Source organism: Sorex araneus, chromosome 1 (assembly GCF_027595985.1).
Source record: "Sorex araneus isolate mSorAra2 chromosome 1, mSorAra2.pri, whole genome shotgun sequence".
NCBI classification, from domain to species: Eukaryota; Metazoa; Chordata; class Mammalia; order Eulipotyphla; family Soricidae; genus Sorex; species Sorex araneus.
Window position 1 is genome coordinate 173466616 of NC_073302.1, and position 20470 is coordinate 173487085.

General features: G+C 41.9%; 1 protein-coding gene across 1 annotated transcript in view; it reads left to right on the forward strand.

Moving 5' to 3' along the window:
* MCC (MCC regulator of WNT signaling pathway) overlaps positions 1–20470 on the forward strand; it is a 263692-nt gene that overhangs the window by 133626 nt on the left and 109596 nt on the right. Inside the window, exon 3 of the mRNA XM_055119442.1 lies at positions 9834–9973. Within this exon, the coding sequence (XP_054975417.1) occupies positions 9834–9973 (140 nt within the window). The remainder of the gene's footprint in view (positions 1–9833; positions 9974–20470) is intronic.

The following is a 20470-nucleotide window of genomic DNA, read 5'->3' on the forward strand; positions in this document are numbered from 1 at the left end:
TTGTCTTTTCTTGCAGAAAGGAATTTCAGGAGTAGATGAGCAGTGAAGTAGAAACATTTTATTTGGAGACTTTTAGGAATGGGAAGGAGGTAGAGCAAAGGGAGAGAGAGAGTAACATTTCAAGGGAGACCTTGGTTTCTCCAAAGTTGGACAGAGCCCAGATGGCCTTTTAAGACCAGATTCATTTTCTCATTTGCCTTGGTCAGGAGTTATTAACCAAAGCTGGGAGTCTTTCTAGTATTGTCACAAAGGAAAAGCTCTGAAGTTTCAGTGAATCTCCTGCAATTCCTCTTTGCAGTTACCGTGGGGGTTCGGCCTCCTCAGGGTCTGCTGCAGGTGGCAGGAAGGTCTTCGGGCCTTCTGTCCTGTACCCACAGATGGGCTTTCTACAGTCTCCAAGGCTATTACTTCCCAGGAATTCCATTACCACGGGGGAAATCCTTCCCTATCTACCTACTTGCCTTCATTATATTGGCTTCAACCCTGTGTAGCACCAGTGGTAGAGCTGAGCCTAAAGGTTGGTTTCTTGGTTGAGCTGCAGTGATTATGTTATTCTTTAGTTTGTTTTGTTTTTGTTTTCACCTCCCCAGAAGTGTTGGGGCCACCAGGGCTTCACTAGGGAGTATTAGGGAGCTCTTGTGGAGCTGGGGTTAGAACCCAGGCCTTGTGTTTTGTTTTTATTAAACATCTTTGCAAAAAGGAAATTTCAACTTGTGTCTAGACTCAAGTATCTATAATTTTAATATAAATACTCAAGATTTAATTTTAATTTGTTTTATCATCATAGGGCTAGAACAATAGCATAGCGGGTAGGGCGTTTGCCTTGCATGCGGCCAACCCGGGTTCAATTCTTTCGTCCCTCTCAGAGAGCCCAGCAAACTACCAAGAGTATCCTGTCCACACGGCAGAGCTTGGCAAGCTACCCATGGCATATTAGATATGCTAAAAACAGTAACAAGTCTCACAATAGAGACATTACTAGTGCCCGCTTGAGCAAATCGATGAAAAACAGGACGACAGTGCTACAGTGCCATAGTGCTTTATCATCATGATAGAATAGCTGAGACCTAGCAAAGAAATGTTTTATATTTTTAGATGAACTCAGGAAAACAAATTTTATCATATCCAGTTTCAATATTTTTTCTTTCAAACTGAAAGTCTGTATTTGCACAAGAAACCCAGGCTCTTAATGATATTGATCTCCAGAAATTCAGACCAGGCAAGACACTGCAGCAGCAGTTTTCTGGATTTGCTATCCTACAGGGTCAGTCAGAAACTGAAAATAAGCTGAGTAGAGGAAGAATCCTGGGGAGAATTACCTGTGACATTTAAAAGCAAAAGCAAAAACAGTATGTTATTTCAGAACACTTTATATTTTGCTTAGCTGAAATCATATGGTGTGCACAGCAAAGGAAAGAAAATCCTTCACATCTTTTTTTCTCCTGAAAGAAGCTGCCATTTCTTCCTGTTAAGAAAATTGTCTTAACAGGAGTTGTCTTAACAGAGAGTCTCTTGCCCGCACTCCTGCCTGTCTTCCCCAGGGCCCCTCGGAGGGGATGGGCTCCAGTTTCCCTCCCTGCCCTGAGCAGAGCTCCCAGTGGCCGAAGACCACCGGAACCTAGCCACAGCCATGCTCAAGGCCCCTCTCCACACGTTCGGACAAGCCTCACACATGAAGGTACCGGCAGAGGAACCCAGGTGTGTGTAATCCCATCAACGGTCAACAGCCAGAGACTTAAAAGCAAGCTCCCAGAAGCGCGAGTTGCAGCCACTCCATATCTTATAATCTATTTCTCCTTCTGGGAGAAACTAGCAAGCTACTGAGAGTTTCCTGCCCACATGGGACAGCCTGGCAAGCTTCCCATGGTGTATCCATATGCAAAAGCCAGTAACCAGCTGAATCTCATTCCCCTGACCCTGAAAGAGCCTCCAATGCGGCATCGTTGGGAAGGCCGAGAAGAGAGAGGCTTCTAAGATCTCAGGGATAGGACAAATGGAGAGGTTACTGAGACCACTCAAGCAACTCGACGATCAACGGTATTTCGTGATTCGTGAAGAAAATTGTCACTAAATGTGGCAACTAAATTGGCAGCTGAAGCTGGTTCCTTGAAAACTGCTAGGACTTTGAGTCCCTGTTTAATACACCCTCTTTTGGTGGGGCAGGTGGGCAATGGGGAAGTGGTTAGATATCTAGGGCCCCATCTGCGTAATAAATGGAAGCTCACAGGAGGTGATTAAGAGTGGGAGTCTCGGATGGGTATTAGGTGAATATCCTTTCCTATTCTGTAGATTGCCTTTGTATTCTGGTCACTGTGTCTTTTGCAGTGCAGAAGCTTTTTGAACTCTACAAGAAGAAAACATCCAACCCCATCAGAAAATGGGCCAAAGAAATGAACAGAAACTTTCCCAAGGAAGAGATACGAATGGTCAAAAGACATACGAAAAAATGCTCTGCATTACTAATCATCAGGGAGATGCAGATCAAAACAACCACAAGATACCACCTCACACCACAGAGAATGGCACACATCCACAAGAACAAAAGCAACCACTATTGGAGAGGATGTGGAGAGAAAGGGACCCTTCTACACTGCTAGTGGGAATGCCGACTGGTCCAGTCCCTTTGGAAAACAATATGGACACTTCTCAAAAAATTAGAAATTGAGCTTCCATTTGATCCAGCAATACCACTTCTGGGAATATATCCTGGAGAAACAAAAAAAGTATAGTCGAAATGACATCTGTACTTACATGTTCATCACAGCACTGTTTATAATAGCCATAATCTGGAAAAAACTCGAGTGCTCGAGAACAGATGACTGGTTAAAGAAACTTTGGTACATCTATACAATGGAATACTATGCACCTGTTAGAAAGGATGAAGTCATGAATTTTGCATATAAGTGGATCAACATGGAAAGTTTTATGCTAAGTGAAATGAGCCAGAAAGAGAGGGACAGACAGATTGCACTCATCTGTGGAATATAGAACAACAGAGTAGGAGACTAATACCCAAGGATAGTAGTATATAATACCAGGAGGTTGGCTCCATAGCTTGGAAGCTGGCCTCACACGCTGGGGGAAAGTCATCCCAGGTAGAGAGGGGAATACCAAGTAATATGTGATTAGAGATCCTGCGCGGGAAGGGAGATGCATGCTGAAAGTAGACTAGAGACTGAACATGATGACCACTCAATACCCCTGTTGTAAACCACAACACCCAAAAGGAAAGAGAGATATCAAATTGGAATGCCCCGAGACAGAGGCGGGTGGGATTGGGGGGATGGGACTGGGGGGTTGGGAGGGATATTGCATTCATTGGTGGTGGAGAATGGACCCTGGTGGAGGGATGGGCTCTCAAACATTGCATGAGGGAAAAACAAGCACGAAAATGTGTGAATCTGTAACTGTACCCTCACTATGACTCACTAATTTAAAAATAAATAAAAAAATAAATAATTAAAAAAAATAAAATTCAAAGGTCAAAAAAAAAAAAAGAGTGGGAGTCTCCTACCCTGAGACCTTAGGCTAATGGCAGGGGAGAGACTTACTTAAGGAGGAAGAATGAAGGGAAGAGAGGGAAAAAGATTTTGTCTACTGCAGTCTCAGCCCCTTCATAGCATAAAAGGATGGTATAAAAACCAAAAGTTTTTTAAAGAGAGTTTTACTTATTACATGGGTTTTATTTTTTATATTATATTTTACATAATATAAAATTATAAAAAATAAGTCACTGTTTAGTCTGGTTTCTCACCTAGAATATGCCTGCACCATCAGATGATAACAGATAGCTCAACCACTGAATGACTTAAATGCAGAGCTTTTCTTCTGGTTTCTTGCTAGGAGCTGGTAAGTGAGTTCCTAGCCTCCCAAGTGGATTGATAGCCTCTAACATCTGGAGCATTGCCAGCAGACATGCCCTAGGGAAGAAACTGGCAAAATGACAGAAACCATGTTCATTCATATCTCAGTGGCTGGATCAAATCATATGACCATATGACTGTATCCAGCTGAAAATGAAGAGACATATTATCCTACCTGTGCATGGGTGGAGGTGACCATACTGGTCATGATATAGGTTCAGTGCTCGGTGAGGTTCTTATAGAGCTCCACATTCATAAGAAAACACTGAAAAAAGAAAAGAAAAGAAAGGAAAAGAAAAGAAAGGAAAAGAAAAGGCCTCCTGAAAAAGGATTATGTTCATGGATTATAAAAATTTGGATGTGGGCCGAAGCAATAGTACAGTGGGAGGGCATGCAGCCGATTCAGGTTTAATCTCCTATGTAACATATGTTCCCCCAACCCTGCCAGGAGTGATCCCTATGTGGAGAGCCAGAAGTAAGCCCTGAGTATTGCCAGATATGGCTCAAAAAACAAGAAAATATAAGTGAGTCTTCTTTATCATGTCAATGTCTTAACATTCTTAAATTTGTAACTCAGAAATTAAAAATAGTAATCATTGCAGGAATTATCCCCCCCACATATACACATACCCCCCCTTTTTTTTTGACATGGTTGTAACCTTCTTGCATAAGGTTTCACTGGAGTCCATTCCCATAGGTAACTCTTATGAAACTCTCTCCTCAGTGTGACCTAATTTCATCCCTCATGGAAGAAAATGCCCAAATTACACATACAGCCAAGTTAGAAACTGTTGTAACAGTAGTGGAAATGCAGAGTGGTCAGGATCTTAGAATGTGGCAATAGAAGTGGGTCTTGCATTCCTGGGCATTCCTTCCAGATTGGTCAGGCCAGGAAGGCATTGATCCGGTACAAAATGTCTTTCTCTGTCTCCGTGCCATCTTCCGCTTTCCTTCATTGAAGTGCTGCAGACCTGGAGTTGGCACTTTTGCCACTTCCTGCAGGCAGTGACTTGCTCCCTCTTGTACTGTTGCCTTCTGGGAGTTCTCCATTTTTCCTCTCTCCACTGCCTGGAAAAGCTCAGGGGATTTTCTTTTTTTTTAATAAGCTTACAGATCAGTGTTTCTGCATTCTTTGGTTGGGTGTGATGAGCGTGCGTTGGGTGGCTAACACTTCCCCACCCTGGCCAGCTGACAGCAATGGGTGCATGAAAGATAAAATGAGCCACCAGGCTGGTTGGTGATCAGTCACTGTTTATTCCAGTTTTACCGCACTGTTTATTCCAGTCTCCACCCATTCCAGTCTCACAGCCTTAATTATATAGAAATCATGACACAGGATGGACATGGCTGAGGGTAGCAACATGGCCGGGTGTGCAACCACACCTAAGAGAACAGAACTCAAGCCCTTCCTTCAAGGAAAGCTCTTCTGCAATAGAATCTCATCCTGCAGGAGAACAGTCCAAGGGAGGAATTCCATCTAAGGTTGCATTTCTCCTTTCCTTAGTCCATCTCCATTAAATGGTAATCTTAAATTTACTTCTTAGCAATATCTCTAGTCCTTTTGTATTTACATAGTAAGAGATAGATTAAGCTTAAAAGGTGGTTCTTCCAGGGGACATCTCGCTATAGATCCCAGACCACAGTCTTTAGGTCAGGTTAGTCTTTCCTAACCCCAGCAGGGTCCTTATCCAGTTACTTCTTTTTAGGTCATGACAGAGTTTGTTCATGACCGTGCTCTTAACTTATGATGTGTTTCATGGCATTTGGTCTGTCCCTTTTTGATGCCAGGGTAGCTTACATCTTGTCCCTTTTCAAGATTCCTGGATAGCTAATGACTTGCCCTGGGTCCATCCAGTCCCTTTGTCCAGACCCTGCTTTGGGGGTGCCGGGAACTAAGGGCAACTGGGGCTTAAGTTGAGTAAATATGTCAGATGCCCAGGAATAATAAATATTATTTGGAGTTAGTTAACTTTCAAGTTACAAAAGCATAGCATTAACTGTCCTCCTGCGTCTTTACAAAAGGGACATTGCCCTAAAGTAAACCTTGCTAAGGACATAAAGGAAAGAGAAAAGCAATATTTCACTTACAAATACAAAATCCATGGTCCTCTGAAGAATCTAACTTTACAAGTAACAGAGTCTGTTTAAGGCAAATGAGTGATTAACAGGTAGGGGAAACAGAGCACAAAGGAGAAGTTAAAGGTAAGCACAGAGGAATGGGAGTGCCTCAGGAACACTGTGATGGGTGTAGTAGTCAATAAACCTAAACTCCTTGCAGCAAATGAAAAAGGACAAACCAGTGTAAACCCTTCCCCAAGGTTCTAATATTATCTTAAGCATTACAGGCAATCTAGAGATATTATTTATTTGTGGAATATTAAATTTACAGAGACCTTTTACCATTTGAGAAAAAAAATACCACATATGGAAAATTATAGGACTTTGCCTCTAGGTAAGAGTGTTCTTATCACTATCTCAAAGAGCTCATAAGTTCCAAATCTACACAATGTGCTTTAGCTCCGTGCACTGTTCTGCCTGGGTGAGTCATCAGCTTCCTGTTGTCTCCTGTTCCTACCCATACCCTCCAGGCGGATTTCCCATTTAGACACTTACAAAGTCAAGTGCCAGCCATCATGTTCTCATTATCTGGGCATCAGCCATCTGCTGTCTCTACAACCTGGGCAGCAGCCTGGAACTGGACCTTCTAGGCAGCTCATAGTAGTTAACAGGGATGCTGAAGCTCTAGTTTGGCAATTAGCAGTTGACTGTTTGCCTTTCTCTACATTTTTGATGAATGCATGTATAAGTTTTTGTCTACTTTGTTAATGGTCTTTTGACCTGTATAAACCATGAAGGAGGAAGACTAAGGTGGGTAAATAAGCGAGTGTGAACTTAGAAAGTTTCTGTGGAGGCACTTCGTAGTCTTTTGAGACCCTCCCACACTGAATATGAAAAAACAAGGAATAATCAGCAACATGGGAATGTGGTAGGAGTTGTACATAGTAGTACAGACAAAATCCACATCGGAAACCTCATGTCATCTTAGCATTATTTTAAGATCTGAAATTAGCAGTTTTTCTGAGAATATAAATTTTGTTAGGTGTACAGATTACACAGACAGACAAATGCATGCACACACACACACACACACCAATTTGAAAATGGGATAAAGATCAAAAACAAACACGTGTAGATATTTGGTAGCAATATAAAGGTGAACAGAAATATGCTGTTGGTATGTTTCAGAAAAGTATGCTGCTTTTTTATTTATTGACAGAAACCACTGTCTAAAACAATGGTTTTCAACCATAGACCTTTCTTATCCACAGGTATAAAAAAGCTGAGACTTATTGATCCAAAACATTGTCATTTTATCACTTCCGTTATTCCCTTTTAAGTGCCATGAATTATGAGAGAAAAGTCTTAACTACATGGATGTGTATTTGAGGCCAAAGGGTTTTTTTTCTGTTTGGAAACTTTACAAAGATGTGCCTTTTATTCGGCCTTTGTCCTTGCCTCTAATGCACTCATTTCCTGCACTTGACCTTGAGTGGGGGGATATCTGGAGTTTCCGGTTGTCACCCAGAACTGTCATTTCTCTGGACGTAATTGTCTCCTGAAGGTCTGTGATACAGCTTTCTGGTACTCTGATCAGCCCCCAGAAAGTATGACAGTTATACTCATCAAGCTGTTGTTGGAGCTGTCATGTTGACCAGTGTGGCCTGCTGTGATTTATACCAGAGTTATTTGTTAGATATGGCTAAGGACTTCCATTTCTTCCTGGAGTTGTGATGTCACTGAACCCCACGGGTGGCTCACGTGAGTCGGGGAGGAAAGAAAGATGGGCACCTTCTCTAAATCTGCCTCTGCTACCCTTGACCTTCTAGGAAGCCTAGGACTAGTCAAGTCTGCGATGAGCCCCGACTAAGCACAGGCCTGAGCCCCGCCAGTCCCACAGGTGGCCGTCAAGCCACACCTGAAGTCCACTTGGTCTTCCAGTCAAGGAGTTCATCCCCACCACCTGATTTCTCAGGGAACCCCGGATTCAGACTGGAGCAAGGTTTTACAGGAAAGGTGAAACCAGTCTCAGGGTTTTCGGGGTTCTTGTCTTGTTTCACAGAAAAGAATTTCAGGAGTAGACAAGTAGTGAAGTAAAACAGACTTTATTTTATTTTATTTGAATGCAGGCTTCTCCAAGGGTGGAGAGAGAGCCCCTACACACATCCCAGCATCAGATATAAAAGCATGAAAGTACACATCTCAAGAGAGGAAATGCAGGCACCACATGTGCTCGTGCTCGGGCACGTGGGCACAAGCAGCACATGGGTTCCGGAGCATATGTGTGCCTTTTCTTTGTTCAAGGTGGCTTTTATAGGATATCTCCAACCAGCCCCCATATGGGGCGTCTCCTAGATAAGAATCCCTTACTAGGGTTGTTGCTAAGTGGGTAGAATTGGGTGTAGCCTTTGAAACTCCTTTTCTTGACCTTTGGTCCTGCTGGATAGTCTCTCACAGGGTGGGTCCAGCCTTCTCTGGTCTGGGCTAGCTGAGGGCTAATCAGATTGAAGGAAGGAATTGGGGATTCTCCAGTAATTTTCTTCAGACTCTTTCCATAGGGAGGGGTCCAGTCTCCTCAGGGTCTGTTGCTGGAGAAGGTCTTATCAGATCTTGCTTTCAGTATCCACAAGGTGAGTCAGATTTAGGAGTGGTGGCTTTATTCCAAATATTTCATTACCATCGTTGGAGTTGGGGGATGGCTTTCCTAATTTATCTGCCTGCATCAGTTGGTCTTGCTATGGTTCTCTGCTTCTCTTTGAAGGCTTTTTGCCTCTGCCCACTATGCTCAGGATGACACTACTGCAGATTTAGTAATCAAGGAGTGCACTGGATGTTGTGAGTGAGAAACCTCCCTTTGCTTTCCTGCCACAAGCTCAGAGAGCACAAAACAGCCAAATTAGATGCTGTTGGCATCAGGGAAGCCTTGCTGGAAATTAAAATTCCCCAATGTAGATGGGAAATTAATCAGGGCTGAGAGTTGTAGGCAGGACCAAAGGCTAAATTCTCTTCCTGATAAGTGTTTTTATTATGTAAATAGGATGGAAGGTTTAGTAACTAGAGTAACTGATTGGGGAGTTGAGACCCAAGAGAAGCTAAAGAAGTGCATAGGTTCTTTGAGTTTAGGGAGTTACTAGTTCTTTCAGAATTCAGCTCTGGCTATAGAGCTTGTGTGGCTGCCTCTTAGTTTCCTCAGAAGCCGAGGAAAGGAGCCCCATAGCTTGTCTGTCATTTTTCTGCAGAATGGATTTCATGATGGCATGCTCCACGTGCATTACTCAGACCCTGACACTTGCATGTTATTAACAGTGAACCTGCCAGGTGCCAGGGCTGAGTTGACTGTACTTGGTTCTTGCATTCCAGAAGTTGGTAGTTGGAAAGGAGAATGGGAAGTAGAGAGTTTGCAGGTGAAAATTCTGTCTTGTCACTTAGAATTATTTGGTTGAAAGTGAGCTGAAACACATTCCAGAAAGCTTCAGCAGAAAAGGATTAAGTTAGTAAAAAACAAAAAGAACTTAGGAAGGAATCTTGGGGAATAGAGGTGGCAGGAAGACAGGGACATGCTTCAGTCAGTTACTCTCAATTTGGTGAAGCGACTTTGGGGCCCATTAACTCAGAATTTAAATCCCCAAGGTTAGATACCGACTAAATCCAGTTTGAGCATTCCCCCAGGGAGCAAAGATTTTTGAATGTTGCTGTGATTCTATATGGTAGGGGACTTTCCAGAGAGGATGAGCAGACTCTGATGTCCTAGCTGCTACAGTTTCTCCTGCTGGGACAGCAGCAAGTGTGCAGGTACGTGGGTTTGGGTAATACATTCCAGTGTTAAAGTCATGATGGTTAAAGACCATCAGGCATAGACTCATCTGTAAGAATATCAACTCATTGGCACCTGGTTCTGTTCTTTTGGCCCAGTGTGAACAGTCCCACCTCCTGAGAGAGCACGAGAATGTCCAGGAGCGAACAACACTTCGGTATGAAGAGCGCATCACAGAGCTGCACAGCATCATCGCTGAGCTCAACAAGAAGATAGACCGCCTGCAGGGCACCCCCAGGTAGTGGCTGCAAACCACCATCCCTCTTCCCTCTGTGGAGAGCTTGGGTCTTGAGGGAGAATTAGCCTCTATGAATCATACCAATGTTTTATTTGTAACTTCAGCTTTTGTTCACCATCGATAAAGTGCTTTAGCTTCACTTATTGACCAGTGTCTTTCTTTTCTTTCTGTTTTTTGGTCACACCCAACAGTGCTCAGGTGTTACTCCTGGGTCTGTAATTCAGGGACCATTCCTGGTGAGCTTGGGGCTCTATATATGGTGCTGGAGATTGTACCCAGGTTGGCTGCTTGCAAGGGAAGCACTCAGCCACTATACTGTCCCTTCTGCACCTTGGCCAATGCCCTTTCTGCTCATTAGTTTATCCTGAGTTTGATTCTCAGAATAAGCCAGAAAGGTGGACTGGATAGGATTTGTGCAAGTTCTAAATAAAACCTCTTTCCACAGCCAGCAGCCCTGTCACTATTTTACTCACGTGTTTGCTCTGATATATGGACTATGCAACTTCCTTGGTGCTTTTGGGACATGTGCAAGTGTGGCTTATTAGTAAACATCGTGTGTGTGTGTGTGTGTGTGTGTGTGTGTGTGTCTGTGTGTGTTGCATGTAAGCTGATAATACGCTGAGCTTTCCTCAAGTGGGTTGAACAACATTGTCTCAGCCCCTACAAACACTTGGAGCAAGCTTCATGTTGACAGACCTACTTAGAATTTTTACTTAGAGGAAAAAGCAGAGTTAGAACCCAGTTGTCTCTGCCTTTACTTAATTTTATTTCCATAGAGGTTACTCATTAGGAATCCTGCTTTCACTGGGCTCCTGAGTCTTCTGTGAACTGGCTGACTCACGGAGAAAGGGCTTCATGGAGAAAGGGCATCTTGTTTGTCAAATGCTTTGTAGGCCACAGTTAAGACACTGCTAGATGCCACTACTTTAAACTTTCCTTCTGGGTTTCAGTGGTTGAAAAAACTTTGGACCTTTGTTCTGGGAATCACATATGGGGCTACTTGCAGAAGGTAACAATAAGACTCTGTTTTTTGGTGGAAATCACTTAAAAATTGCCCTGAGCCAAAGACACACAATAAATTTCATTTCAACTTAGAACCTCAAGGTTTTACATTCATTTCTGGGTCTTTAGAATGATTGTAGATTAGTAATTTATGAATAGAAGTTTTCTGCCCAAACAAATGATTATAGCAGATTTAAAGAATGCTGACAGAATATATTGGCTAATTTGTAGGTTCTATTAAAGCATGTTGCTCTTTTAATTTGGGGGCCAAGGCTTCCTCCTGGCTCAGTGCTCTAAGATTACTCTTGGCAGGACTCAGGTACCATATGGGATGCCTAGGATCAAACTTGGGTGAGCCACATGCAAGGCAATCAGTCAGTCACGTTTCCCACAATATTACCTCTCCAGCCCTATAAAGTATGTTGTATTTTTTTTTAATTTTTTATTGAGTCACCATGTGGAAAGTTACAAAGTTTTCAGGTTTAAATCTCAGTTATACAATGCTCAAATACCCATCCCTTCACCAGTGCTCATATTCCACCACCAAGAATCCCAGTATAGCTCCACCCCGCCCCCTCACACCCTAAACCCCCCACACCCCTAGCCCCCCCACCCTAAGCCCCCCCCCCCGCCTGTGTAACTAATAAATTTCACTTTACTTTCACTTTGATTGCATACAATATTTCAACAAAACTCACTATTATTGTTTGGAGAGTCTCTCCCCTAAAGTCAGACCTGCTGAAAAGGAAACATTAGATAATTTGTTTTCCATTGCTGAGGATGAAGAGGTATGAGGTCGAGTGACCACACTTAGCGGCCTCTCAGTTTTGGGTTTCTGTAATTTAGTATTTTAGTAACTAAGTCCAGAGAGATATCTGTCAGAAGTTGCATCGTTGCCAACTTGTACTTCTCAGTTACATTATATTCCACATATGAGTGCAATCTTTCTAGGTCTGTCTCTTTCTTTCTGACTCATTTCACTCAACATGATACTTTCCATGTTGATCCACTTGTATGCAAATTTCATGACTTCATGTTTCCTGACAGCTACATAGTATTCCATTGTGTAAATATACCAGAGTTTCTTTAGCCAATCATCTGTTTTCGGGCATGACATCTGCATTTCCATGTTCATTGCCGCTCTGTTCACAATAGCCACAATATGGAAAAAACCAGTATGTTGTATTTTTAAATACTTGAGAAGATAAAAGTAAATGAGTTGTTTTTTTTAATTGACTCAGCATGAGCTAGTTACAGAACTTTTATGTTTGTGTTTCAGTCAAACAGTGATCGAACACCCATCCCTCCACCAGTGTATATTTTCCACCACCAATGTTCCCATTATTCCTGCCACCCCTCCCATTGCCTCTATAGCAGACAATTTCCCTCTTACTCTCTGTCTACTCATGGGTATTATGGTTTGGAATAGAGATGCTGAGTGGCCATCATGTTTGGACCTTTGTCTACTTTCAACACACATCTCCCATCCCAAATCATCCCTCCAACCATCAGTTAACTTAGTGATCCCTTCTCTAAGCCAGCTGCCTTCTCCCCCAACTCATAAGGCAGGCTTCCACTGTGGAGCTCCTTGTCTCTACCACCCTTGGTGTTAGTCTCATGATATTTTATGTCCCACAAATCAGTGCAGTCATTCTATGTCTGTCCTCTTTATGATTCATTACACTTAGCTTGATACTTTCCATGACCATCCACGTTTAAGCAAATTTTCATGACTTCCATCTTATCTAACAGCTGCATAATATTCCATTGTGTAGATGTGCCAAGGTTTCTTTAACCAGTCTGTTGTGCAAATATTCTTTCGGTCGTGGGTGCTGAGATAAGAGATGCAAGAAAAATGAGATTTGCTGGAGAGGCTCCTTGCTCGCGCTGGCAGAGAAGCATGGAGAAGCATCCCACAGCCCCTTTTATTTACTATTCTACGTATACATGTTCAACGTACTCTGTACAAAGAAAGCATTAATGGGAAAAAAGGTTACAGAAGGGGCATCAAGACATCAAGTCTGCATTGTTCTGTCACGTCTGCAAGCCCAATGGTCGCAGCCTCCAGAGAGGAATGTAAGACCAAGAAGTCTGGCACCATGAGTTAGAGCCCCTTGCACCTGGAGTGATAAGGGGATGTGAGAGAATGTCTGTACCCCAAAGCTGAGCTGGGTTAGGGATCTATGAGAAGAGGAAGATTGCTCTATGTAATACTAAGAGCTAAAAGGCTACCAAAGGAAGAGATATTAACCCTTTCCAAACCAGTCTGGCCTGGGTTGCTGCCCACTTGCAGGTCAGTCTCCACGGGCTCATCCTAACAGTTCTGGTTGGACACCAACATGGGTTGTTTCCAGATTTTGGCTATTGTGAACAGTGCTGCAATGAATATACAAGTGCAGATGTCATTTCTGCTGTGCTGTTTTGCGCCCTCAGGATATATTTCCCAAAGTGGTGTCACTGGGTCAAATAGGAGCTCAATTTCTAGTTTTTTGAGAAATGTCCATATTGTTTTCCAAAAACGCTGGACCAGTCAGCATTCCTACCAACAATGTAGGAGAGTCACCTTCTCCCCAAATTCATGTCAACACCAATTGCTTTTTTCTTTTGGATTTGTGCCAGTCTCTGTGGTGTGAGATGGTATCTCATTGTTTTGATCTGCATCTCCCTGATGATTAGTGATAAAGAGCATTTTTTCAATTGTCTTTTGGCCATTCAGATATCTTTTCGAAAGTTTCAGTTCATGTCATCGCCCCATGTTCTGAGATTGGATGTTTTCTTCTTGTAGAGTTTCAGCCAGTGCCTTGTATATCCTTGATATCAACCCCTTATCACATGGGTATTAAGTGAATATCCTTTTCCGTTCCAAAGACTCCCTTTGTATTCTGGTCACTTTCTTTTGAGGTACAGAAGCTTCTTAGGGTAAGATACTGCAATTTGCTTATCTCTGCTTCCACTTGCTCAGTCAGTGGTGTTTCATCATTGAAGATACCTTTAGCTTCAGTGTCATGAAGGGTTTTGCCGACCTTTTCTTCAATGTAACTTATGGATTCTGGTCAGATGTTGAAGTCTTTAATTCATTTTGATCTGACTTTTGTGCATGGGGTTAGGTAGAGCTCTGAACCCATTTTTTTTATATATAGCTGTTCAGTTTTGCCATCACCGTTTGTAAAGGAGGCTTTCCTAGCTCCATTTCACATTTCTTGCTCCCTTATCAAAAATAAGATGATCATATATTTGAGGGTGTGTGTAAGGATATTCAACCCTATTCCATTGGTCTGAAGATCTGTTTTTGTGCCAGTACCATGCTGTTTTAATTATTACCACTTTATAGTACAGTTTGAGGTAGGTAGGGCAGAGTGATGCCTCCTTTCTTTTTTCCCCAAGAATTGCTTCAGTTATTCATGGGGGCTTGTTGTTCCATATGAATTTCAGGAGTGTTTGATCAGTTTCTTTGAAGAATGTCATGGATATCCTTATTATACTTATAAGAATTGCAATGAATCTGTGTAATGCTTTGGTGCTTTGGGAAGTATTGCCTTTTTAACAATGTTAATTCTCAATCCATGGGCAGGGGATGTATTTCCAGTTTCTTTGTGTTCTCTTTCTTTATGTCTTGAAGTAGTGTTCTGTAGTCTTCTTTGTATAGGTCCTTTACCTCTTTAGTTAAACTGATTCCAGAGACTTGATTTTCTGAGGCATGGTTGTGAACGGGATAGTGTTTTTCGTATCACTGTCTTCTTTCTCATTATTTGCATATAGGAAAGCCATGGACTTTTGAGTATTGATTTTATAGCCTGAGACTTTACTATCCAAGTCTGTTGTTTCTAGCAGCTTCTTGGGTTTTTTAAGTATAGTATCATGTCATGTGCATATAATAAGAGCTTGATTTCTTCCATTCCATCTGGATACCCTTAATATCTTTTTCTTCCCTAACTGCTATGGCAAGTACTTCCATTACTATATCTAATAGAAGTGGTAAGAGTGGACATCCTTGTCTTGTCCCTGATCTTGTAGGGAAGGCTCTTAGTTTTTTCCCCATTGAGGATATTGCTTGCCATGGGCTTGTGGTAGATGGCTTTGACTATATTGAGGAAAGTTCATCAATTACCATTTTGGTGAGAGTTTTTATCATAAACGGGTGCTAGATCTTGTTAAATGCTTTGCTTTCTCTGCATCTATTGATATGTTCAGATTGTTTTTATCTTTTCTTTTATTGACATAATGGATTATGTTAAATGTTAAATGACCTTGCATCCCCGGGATGAATCCTACGTGGTCCGGGTGTATGGAGGTGTTGGATTCTATTCGCTAATATTTTTTGAGGATCTTCGTATCCGTGTTCATTCAGGGATACTAGCCTGTAATTTTCTTTTTTTGTGGTGTCTCTGTTTGCTTTTGGTATTAGTGCGATATGTGCCTCATAGAAACTGTTTGGGAGAGTTTCTGTTTCTTTAGTTTCCTGGAAAAGCTTGAATTTAGGTCCTCTTTAAATGTTTGGAAGAATTCACTAGTGAATCCATCTGGACCTGGTCTTTTGTTCTTGTGAAGACTTTTAATTCACGAATCATGAATCACGAAATCTCATTGATCGTCGAATTTCTTGAGTGGTCTCAGTAACCTCTCCATTTGTCCTATCCTTGAGATTTTTTTTTAAATTTATTTATTTTTAATTAGAGAATCACCGTGAGGGTACAGTTACAGATTTATACACTTTTGTGCTTATACTTCCCTCATACAAAGTTCGGGAACCCATCCCTTCACCAGTGCCCATTCTCCACCACCCGTAAACCCAGCGTCCCTCCCACCCTCCCCAATCCCATCTCCCCCCCACCCCACCCTGCCACTGTGGCAAGGCATTCCCTTCTGTTCTCTCTCTCTAATTAGCTGTTGTGGTTTGCAATAAAGGTGTTGAGTGGCCGCTGTGCTCAGTCTCTAGCCCTCATTCAGCCCGCAACTCCCTTCCCCCACATGGCCTTCGACTACAATGTAGTTGGTGATCGCTTCTCTGAGTTGACCTTTCCCCGGAACGTGAGGCCAGCCTCGAAGCCATGGAGTCAACCTCTTGGTACTTATTTCTACAGTTCTTGGGTGTTAGTCTCCCACTCTGTTATTCTATATACCATAGATGAGTGCAATCTTTCTATGTCTGTCTCTCTCTTTCTGACTCATTTCACTCAGCATGAAACTTTTCATGCCCATCCACTTAACTACAAAATTCTTGACCTCCTTTTTTCTAACAGCTGCATAGTATTCCATTGTATAGATGTACCAAAGTTTGCTCAACCAGTCATCCGTTCTGGGGCATTCGGGTTTTTTCCAGATTCTGGCTATTGTAAACAGTGCTGCGATGAACATACATGTGCAGATGTTGTTTCGATTGTACTTTTTTGCCTCTCTGGGATATATTCCCAGCAGTGGTATTGCTGGGTCAAATGGGAATTCAATATCTAATTTTTTGAGAGTCGTCCAAATTGTTTTCCAGAAGGGCTGAACCAGTCGGCATTCCCACCAGCAGTGAAGAAGGGTCCCTTTCTCCCCACATCCTCTCCAACAGCGGTTGCTTTTGTTCTTTTGGATGTGTGCTAGTCTCTGTGGTGTGAGGTGGTATCTCATGGTTGTTTTGATCTGCATCTCTCTGATGATTAGTGATGCAGAGCACTTTTTCATGTGCCTTTTGGCCATTCGTATTTCTTCCTTGGTAAAGTTTCTGTTCATTTCTTCGCCCCATTTTTTGATGGGGTTGGATGTTTTCTTCTTGTAGAGTTCAACCAGTGCTTTATATACCATTGATATCAACCCCTTATCTGATGGGTATTGTGTAAATATCCTTTCCCATTCTGTGGATAGTCTTTGGATTCTGGTCAATGTATCTCTTGCGGTGCAGAAGCTTTTTAGTTTAATGTAGTCCCATTTGTTGATCTCTGTTTTTACTAGGTTGCTTAGTTCCGTGTCACCTTTGAAGATACCTTTATTTTCAATATCGTGGAGGGTTTTGCCGACCTTGTCTTCAATGTACCTTATGGTTTGTGGTCAAATGTTGAGGTCTTTAATCCATTTTGATCTGACTTTTGTGCATGGTGTCAGGTCAAGGTCTAAACCCATTTTTTTGCATGTGGTTGTCCAGTTGTGCTAGCACCATTTGTTAAAGAGGCTTTCCTTGCTCTACTTCACATCTCTTGCTCCCTTATCAAAGATTAGATGATCATACATTTGGGGTTGCGTGTAAGGGTATTCCACCCTGTTCCATTGGTCTACGGCTCTGCCTTTGTTCCAGTACCATGCTGTTTTAATTGTTACTGCTTTGTAGTAAAGATTGAGGTTGGGGAGGGTGATACCTCCCATCGTCTTTTTCCCAAGAATTGTTTTAGCTATCCTTGGACGTCTGTTGTTCCATATGAATTTTAGGATTGCTTGATCCATTTCTTTGAAGAATGTCATGGGTATACTTATAGGGATCGCGTTGAATCTGTATAATGCTTTGGGGAGTATTGCCATTTTGACAACATTGATTCTCCCTATCCACGAGCAGGGTATATGTTTCCATTTCCTCATGTCCTCTTTGATTTCATGGAGTAGCGTTTTGTAGTTTTCTTTGTAGAGGTCTTTTACTTCCTTGGTTAAGCTGATTCCGAGGTACTTGATTTTCTGGGGCACGATTGTAAATGGGATTGCTTTTTTTATGTCCCTTTTCTCTGCCTCATTGTTTGCATATATGAAGGCCATGGATTTTTGGGTATTGATTTTGTAGCCTGCAACTTTACTGTATAAGTCTATTGTTTCTAAGAGTTTCTTAGTAGAGGTTTTAGGCTTCTCTAGATATAGTATCATATCGTCTGCAAATAGTGAGTTTGATTTCTTCCTTTCCTATCTGGATGCCCTTAATCTCTTTTTCTTGTCTAATAGCTATCGCAAGTACTTCCAGTACTATATTGAAGAGGAGTGGTGAGAGTGGGCATCCTTGTCTTGTGCCTGATCTCAGAGGAAAGGTCCTTAGTTTTTCCCCGTTGAGGATAATGCTTGCCGTAGGCTTGTGATAGATGGCTTCGACTATCTTGAGGAAAGTTCCTCCAAACCCCATTTTGACGAGGGTTTTCATCATGAAAGGATGTTGGATCTTGTCAAATGCTTTCTCTGCATCTATTGATATGATCATATGGTTTTTATCTTTACTTTTGTTGATATGCTGGATTATGTTGATTGATTTCCTAATGTTAAACCATCCTTGCATCCCCGGGATGAATCCCACTTGGTCGTGATGTATGATCTTTTTGATGAGTTGTTGGATCCTATTTGCCAGTATTTTGTTGAGGATCTTCGCATCGGTGTTCATCAGGGATATTGGTCTGTAATTTTCTTTCTTAGTGGTGTCTTTGTTTGCTTTTGGTATTAGGGAGATGTGTGCTTCATAGAAACTGTTTGGGAGATTTCCTGTTTTTTCAATTTCCTGGAAAAGTTTGAGAAAAACAGGCAGCAGGTCTTCTTTAAATGTTTGGAAGAATTCGCCAGTGAAACCATCTGGGCCTGGGCTTTTGTTTTTGGGGAGGTTTTTGATCACAGCTTCAATTTCCTTAACATTGATGGGTCTATTCAGGTATTCCAAGTCTTCTTTGTTCAGTCTTGGGAGATTGTAAGAATCGAGGAATCCATCCATTTCTTTTAGGTTCTCCTGCTTTGTGGCATATAGACTTTCGAAGTAGTCTCTAATGATCTTTTGAATCTCACTGGTTTCTGTTATGATGTCCCCTTTTCATTTCTGATTCGATTTATTAGGGTTCTTTCTCTTTCTTTCTTTGTGAGTCTTGCTAGCGGTTTATCAATCTTGTTTATTTTCTCGAAGAACCAGCTCTTTGTTTCATTGATCTTTCGGATTGTCTTTTTGGTTTCCATGTCATTAATTTCTGCTCTAATTTTTATTATTTCTTTCCTTCGATCTGGTTTGGGTTCCCTTTTCTGGTCCTTTTCTAAGGTCTTGAGTCGTGAAGTCAGGCTGTCTATGTGGGCCCTTTCTTCCTTCCTGAGGAATGCTTGGAGAGCTATAAATTTTCCCCTTAGCACGGCTTTAGCTGTGTCCCATAGGTTTTGGCAGCTCGTGTCTTCATTCTCATTTGTTTCTAAGTATTTTTTTATTTCTTCCTTGATTTCCTTCCTAACCCACTCATTATTCAACATTGAATTGTTTAATTTCCAAGTGTTTGACTTGATTCTCCGTGTCAGTGAGTGTTTAGCTTCTATCTTCAGCGCATCGTGGTCTGAAAAGATGGTTGATACAATTTCTATTTTTCCGATTCTATTGAGGTATGTTCTGGGGCCCAGTACATGGTCTATTTTAGAAAATGTTCCGTGTGCACTGGAAAAGAATGTGTATTCTTTCTTTTGGGGGTGTAAGGCCCTGTATAGGTCTATTAGGCCTCTCTCTTCAATTTCTTCTTTCAGAGTCAGTGTTTCCTTGTTGAGTTTTGTTCTTGTCGATCTATCTAGAGGCGATAAGGCCATATTGAAGTCTCTGACTACTATTGTGCTGTTAGTGATGTCCTCTTTGAAGTCTACTAGGAGTTGTTTTAAATATTTAGCTGGTCGCTCATTAGGTGCATATATGTTTAAGAGTGTGATTTCTTCCTGTTGAACATATCCCTTGATAAACAGAAAATGACCTTCGCTGCCCCTTTTAATCTTTTTCAACCTGAAATCTATGTTGTCAGATATTAGGATGGCCACTCCAGCTTTTTTACGGGGGTTGTTTGCTTGCAGGATTGTTTTCCATCCTTTGACTTTGAGTCTATGTTTACTCTGTTTGTTCAGGTGTGTTTCTTGCAGGCAGCAGAATGATGGGTTTAATTTCTGGATCCATTTTGCCACTCTGTGTCTCTTTATGGGTGCATTTAGGCCGTTGACATTGAGAGAGATTATTGTGATAGGATTTTGTGTCATCTTTCTGTGGTATTTGTTGTTTTTATTTGGCTCCACCTTGTCTTACAGTAGCCCCTTTAGACCTTCTTTCAAGTTTGGTTTTGAGTCTATGAAGGACCTGAGCTGTTGTTTATCCGAGAAGTAGTGTATGGTTCCTTCGAGTTTGAGTGAGAGTTTAGCCGGATAAAGTATTCTTGGTGAGGCATTCATTTCATTGAGTCTTTTCACTATGTCCCACCATTGTCTTCGGGCTCGGAGGGTTTCTTCTGACAGGTCTGCTGTAAATCTGAGGGGTGCTCCTTTGTATGTAATTTCCTTCTTTGACCTTGCTGCTTGCAGAATTGTGTCTCTATCCATAGCATCCGTCATTCTGACTATGATATGCCTTGGAGTCTTTTTATTCGGGTCTCTTTTTGCTGGTACTCTTCGGACTCCTTGTATCTGGATGCCTGCCTTCTCCAGCTCTGGGAATTTCTTAGCAATGATATCTTTGACTGTGTTTTTTTCATTGGGGTTGCTTCCCTGCGGTTCTGGTACTCCAATGATTCTTATGTTGTTCCTCTTGAAGTCATCCCCCAGGGCTCTGAT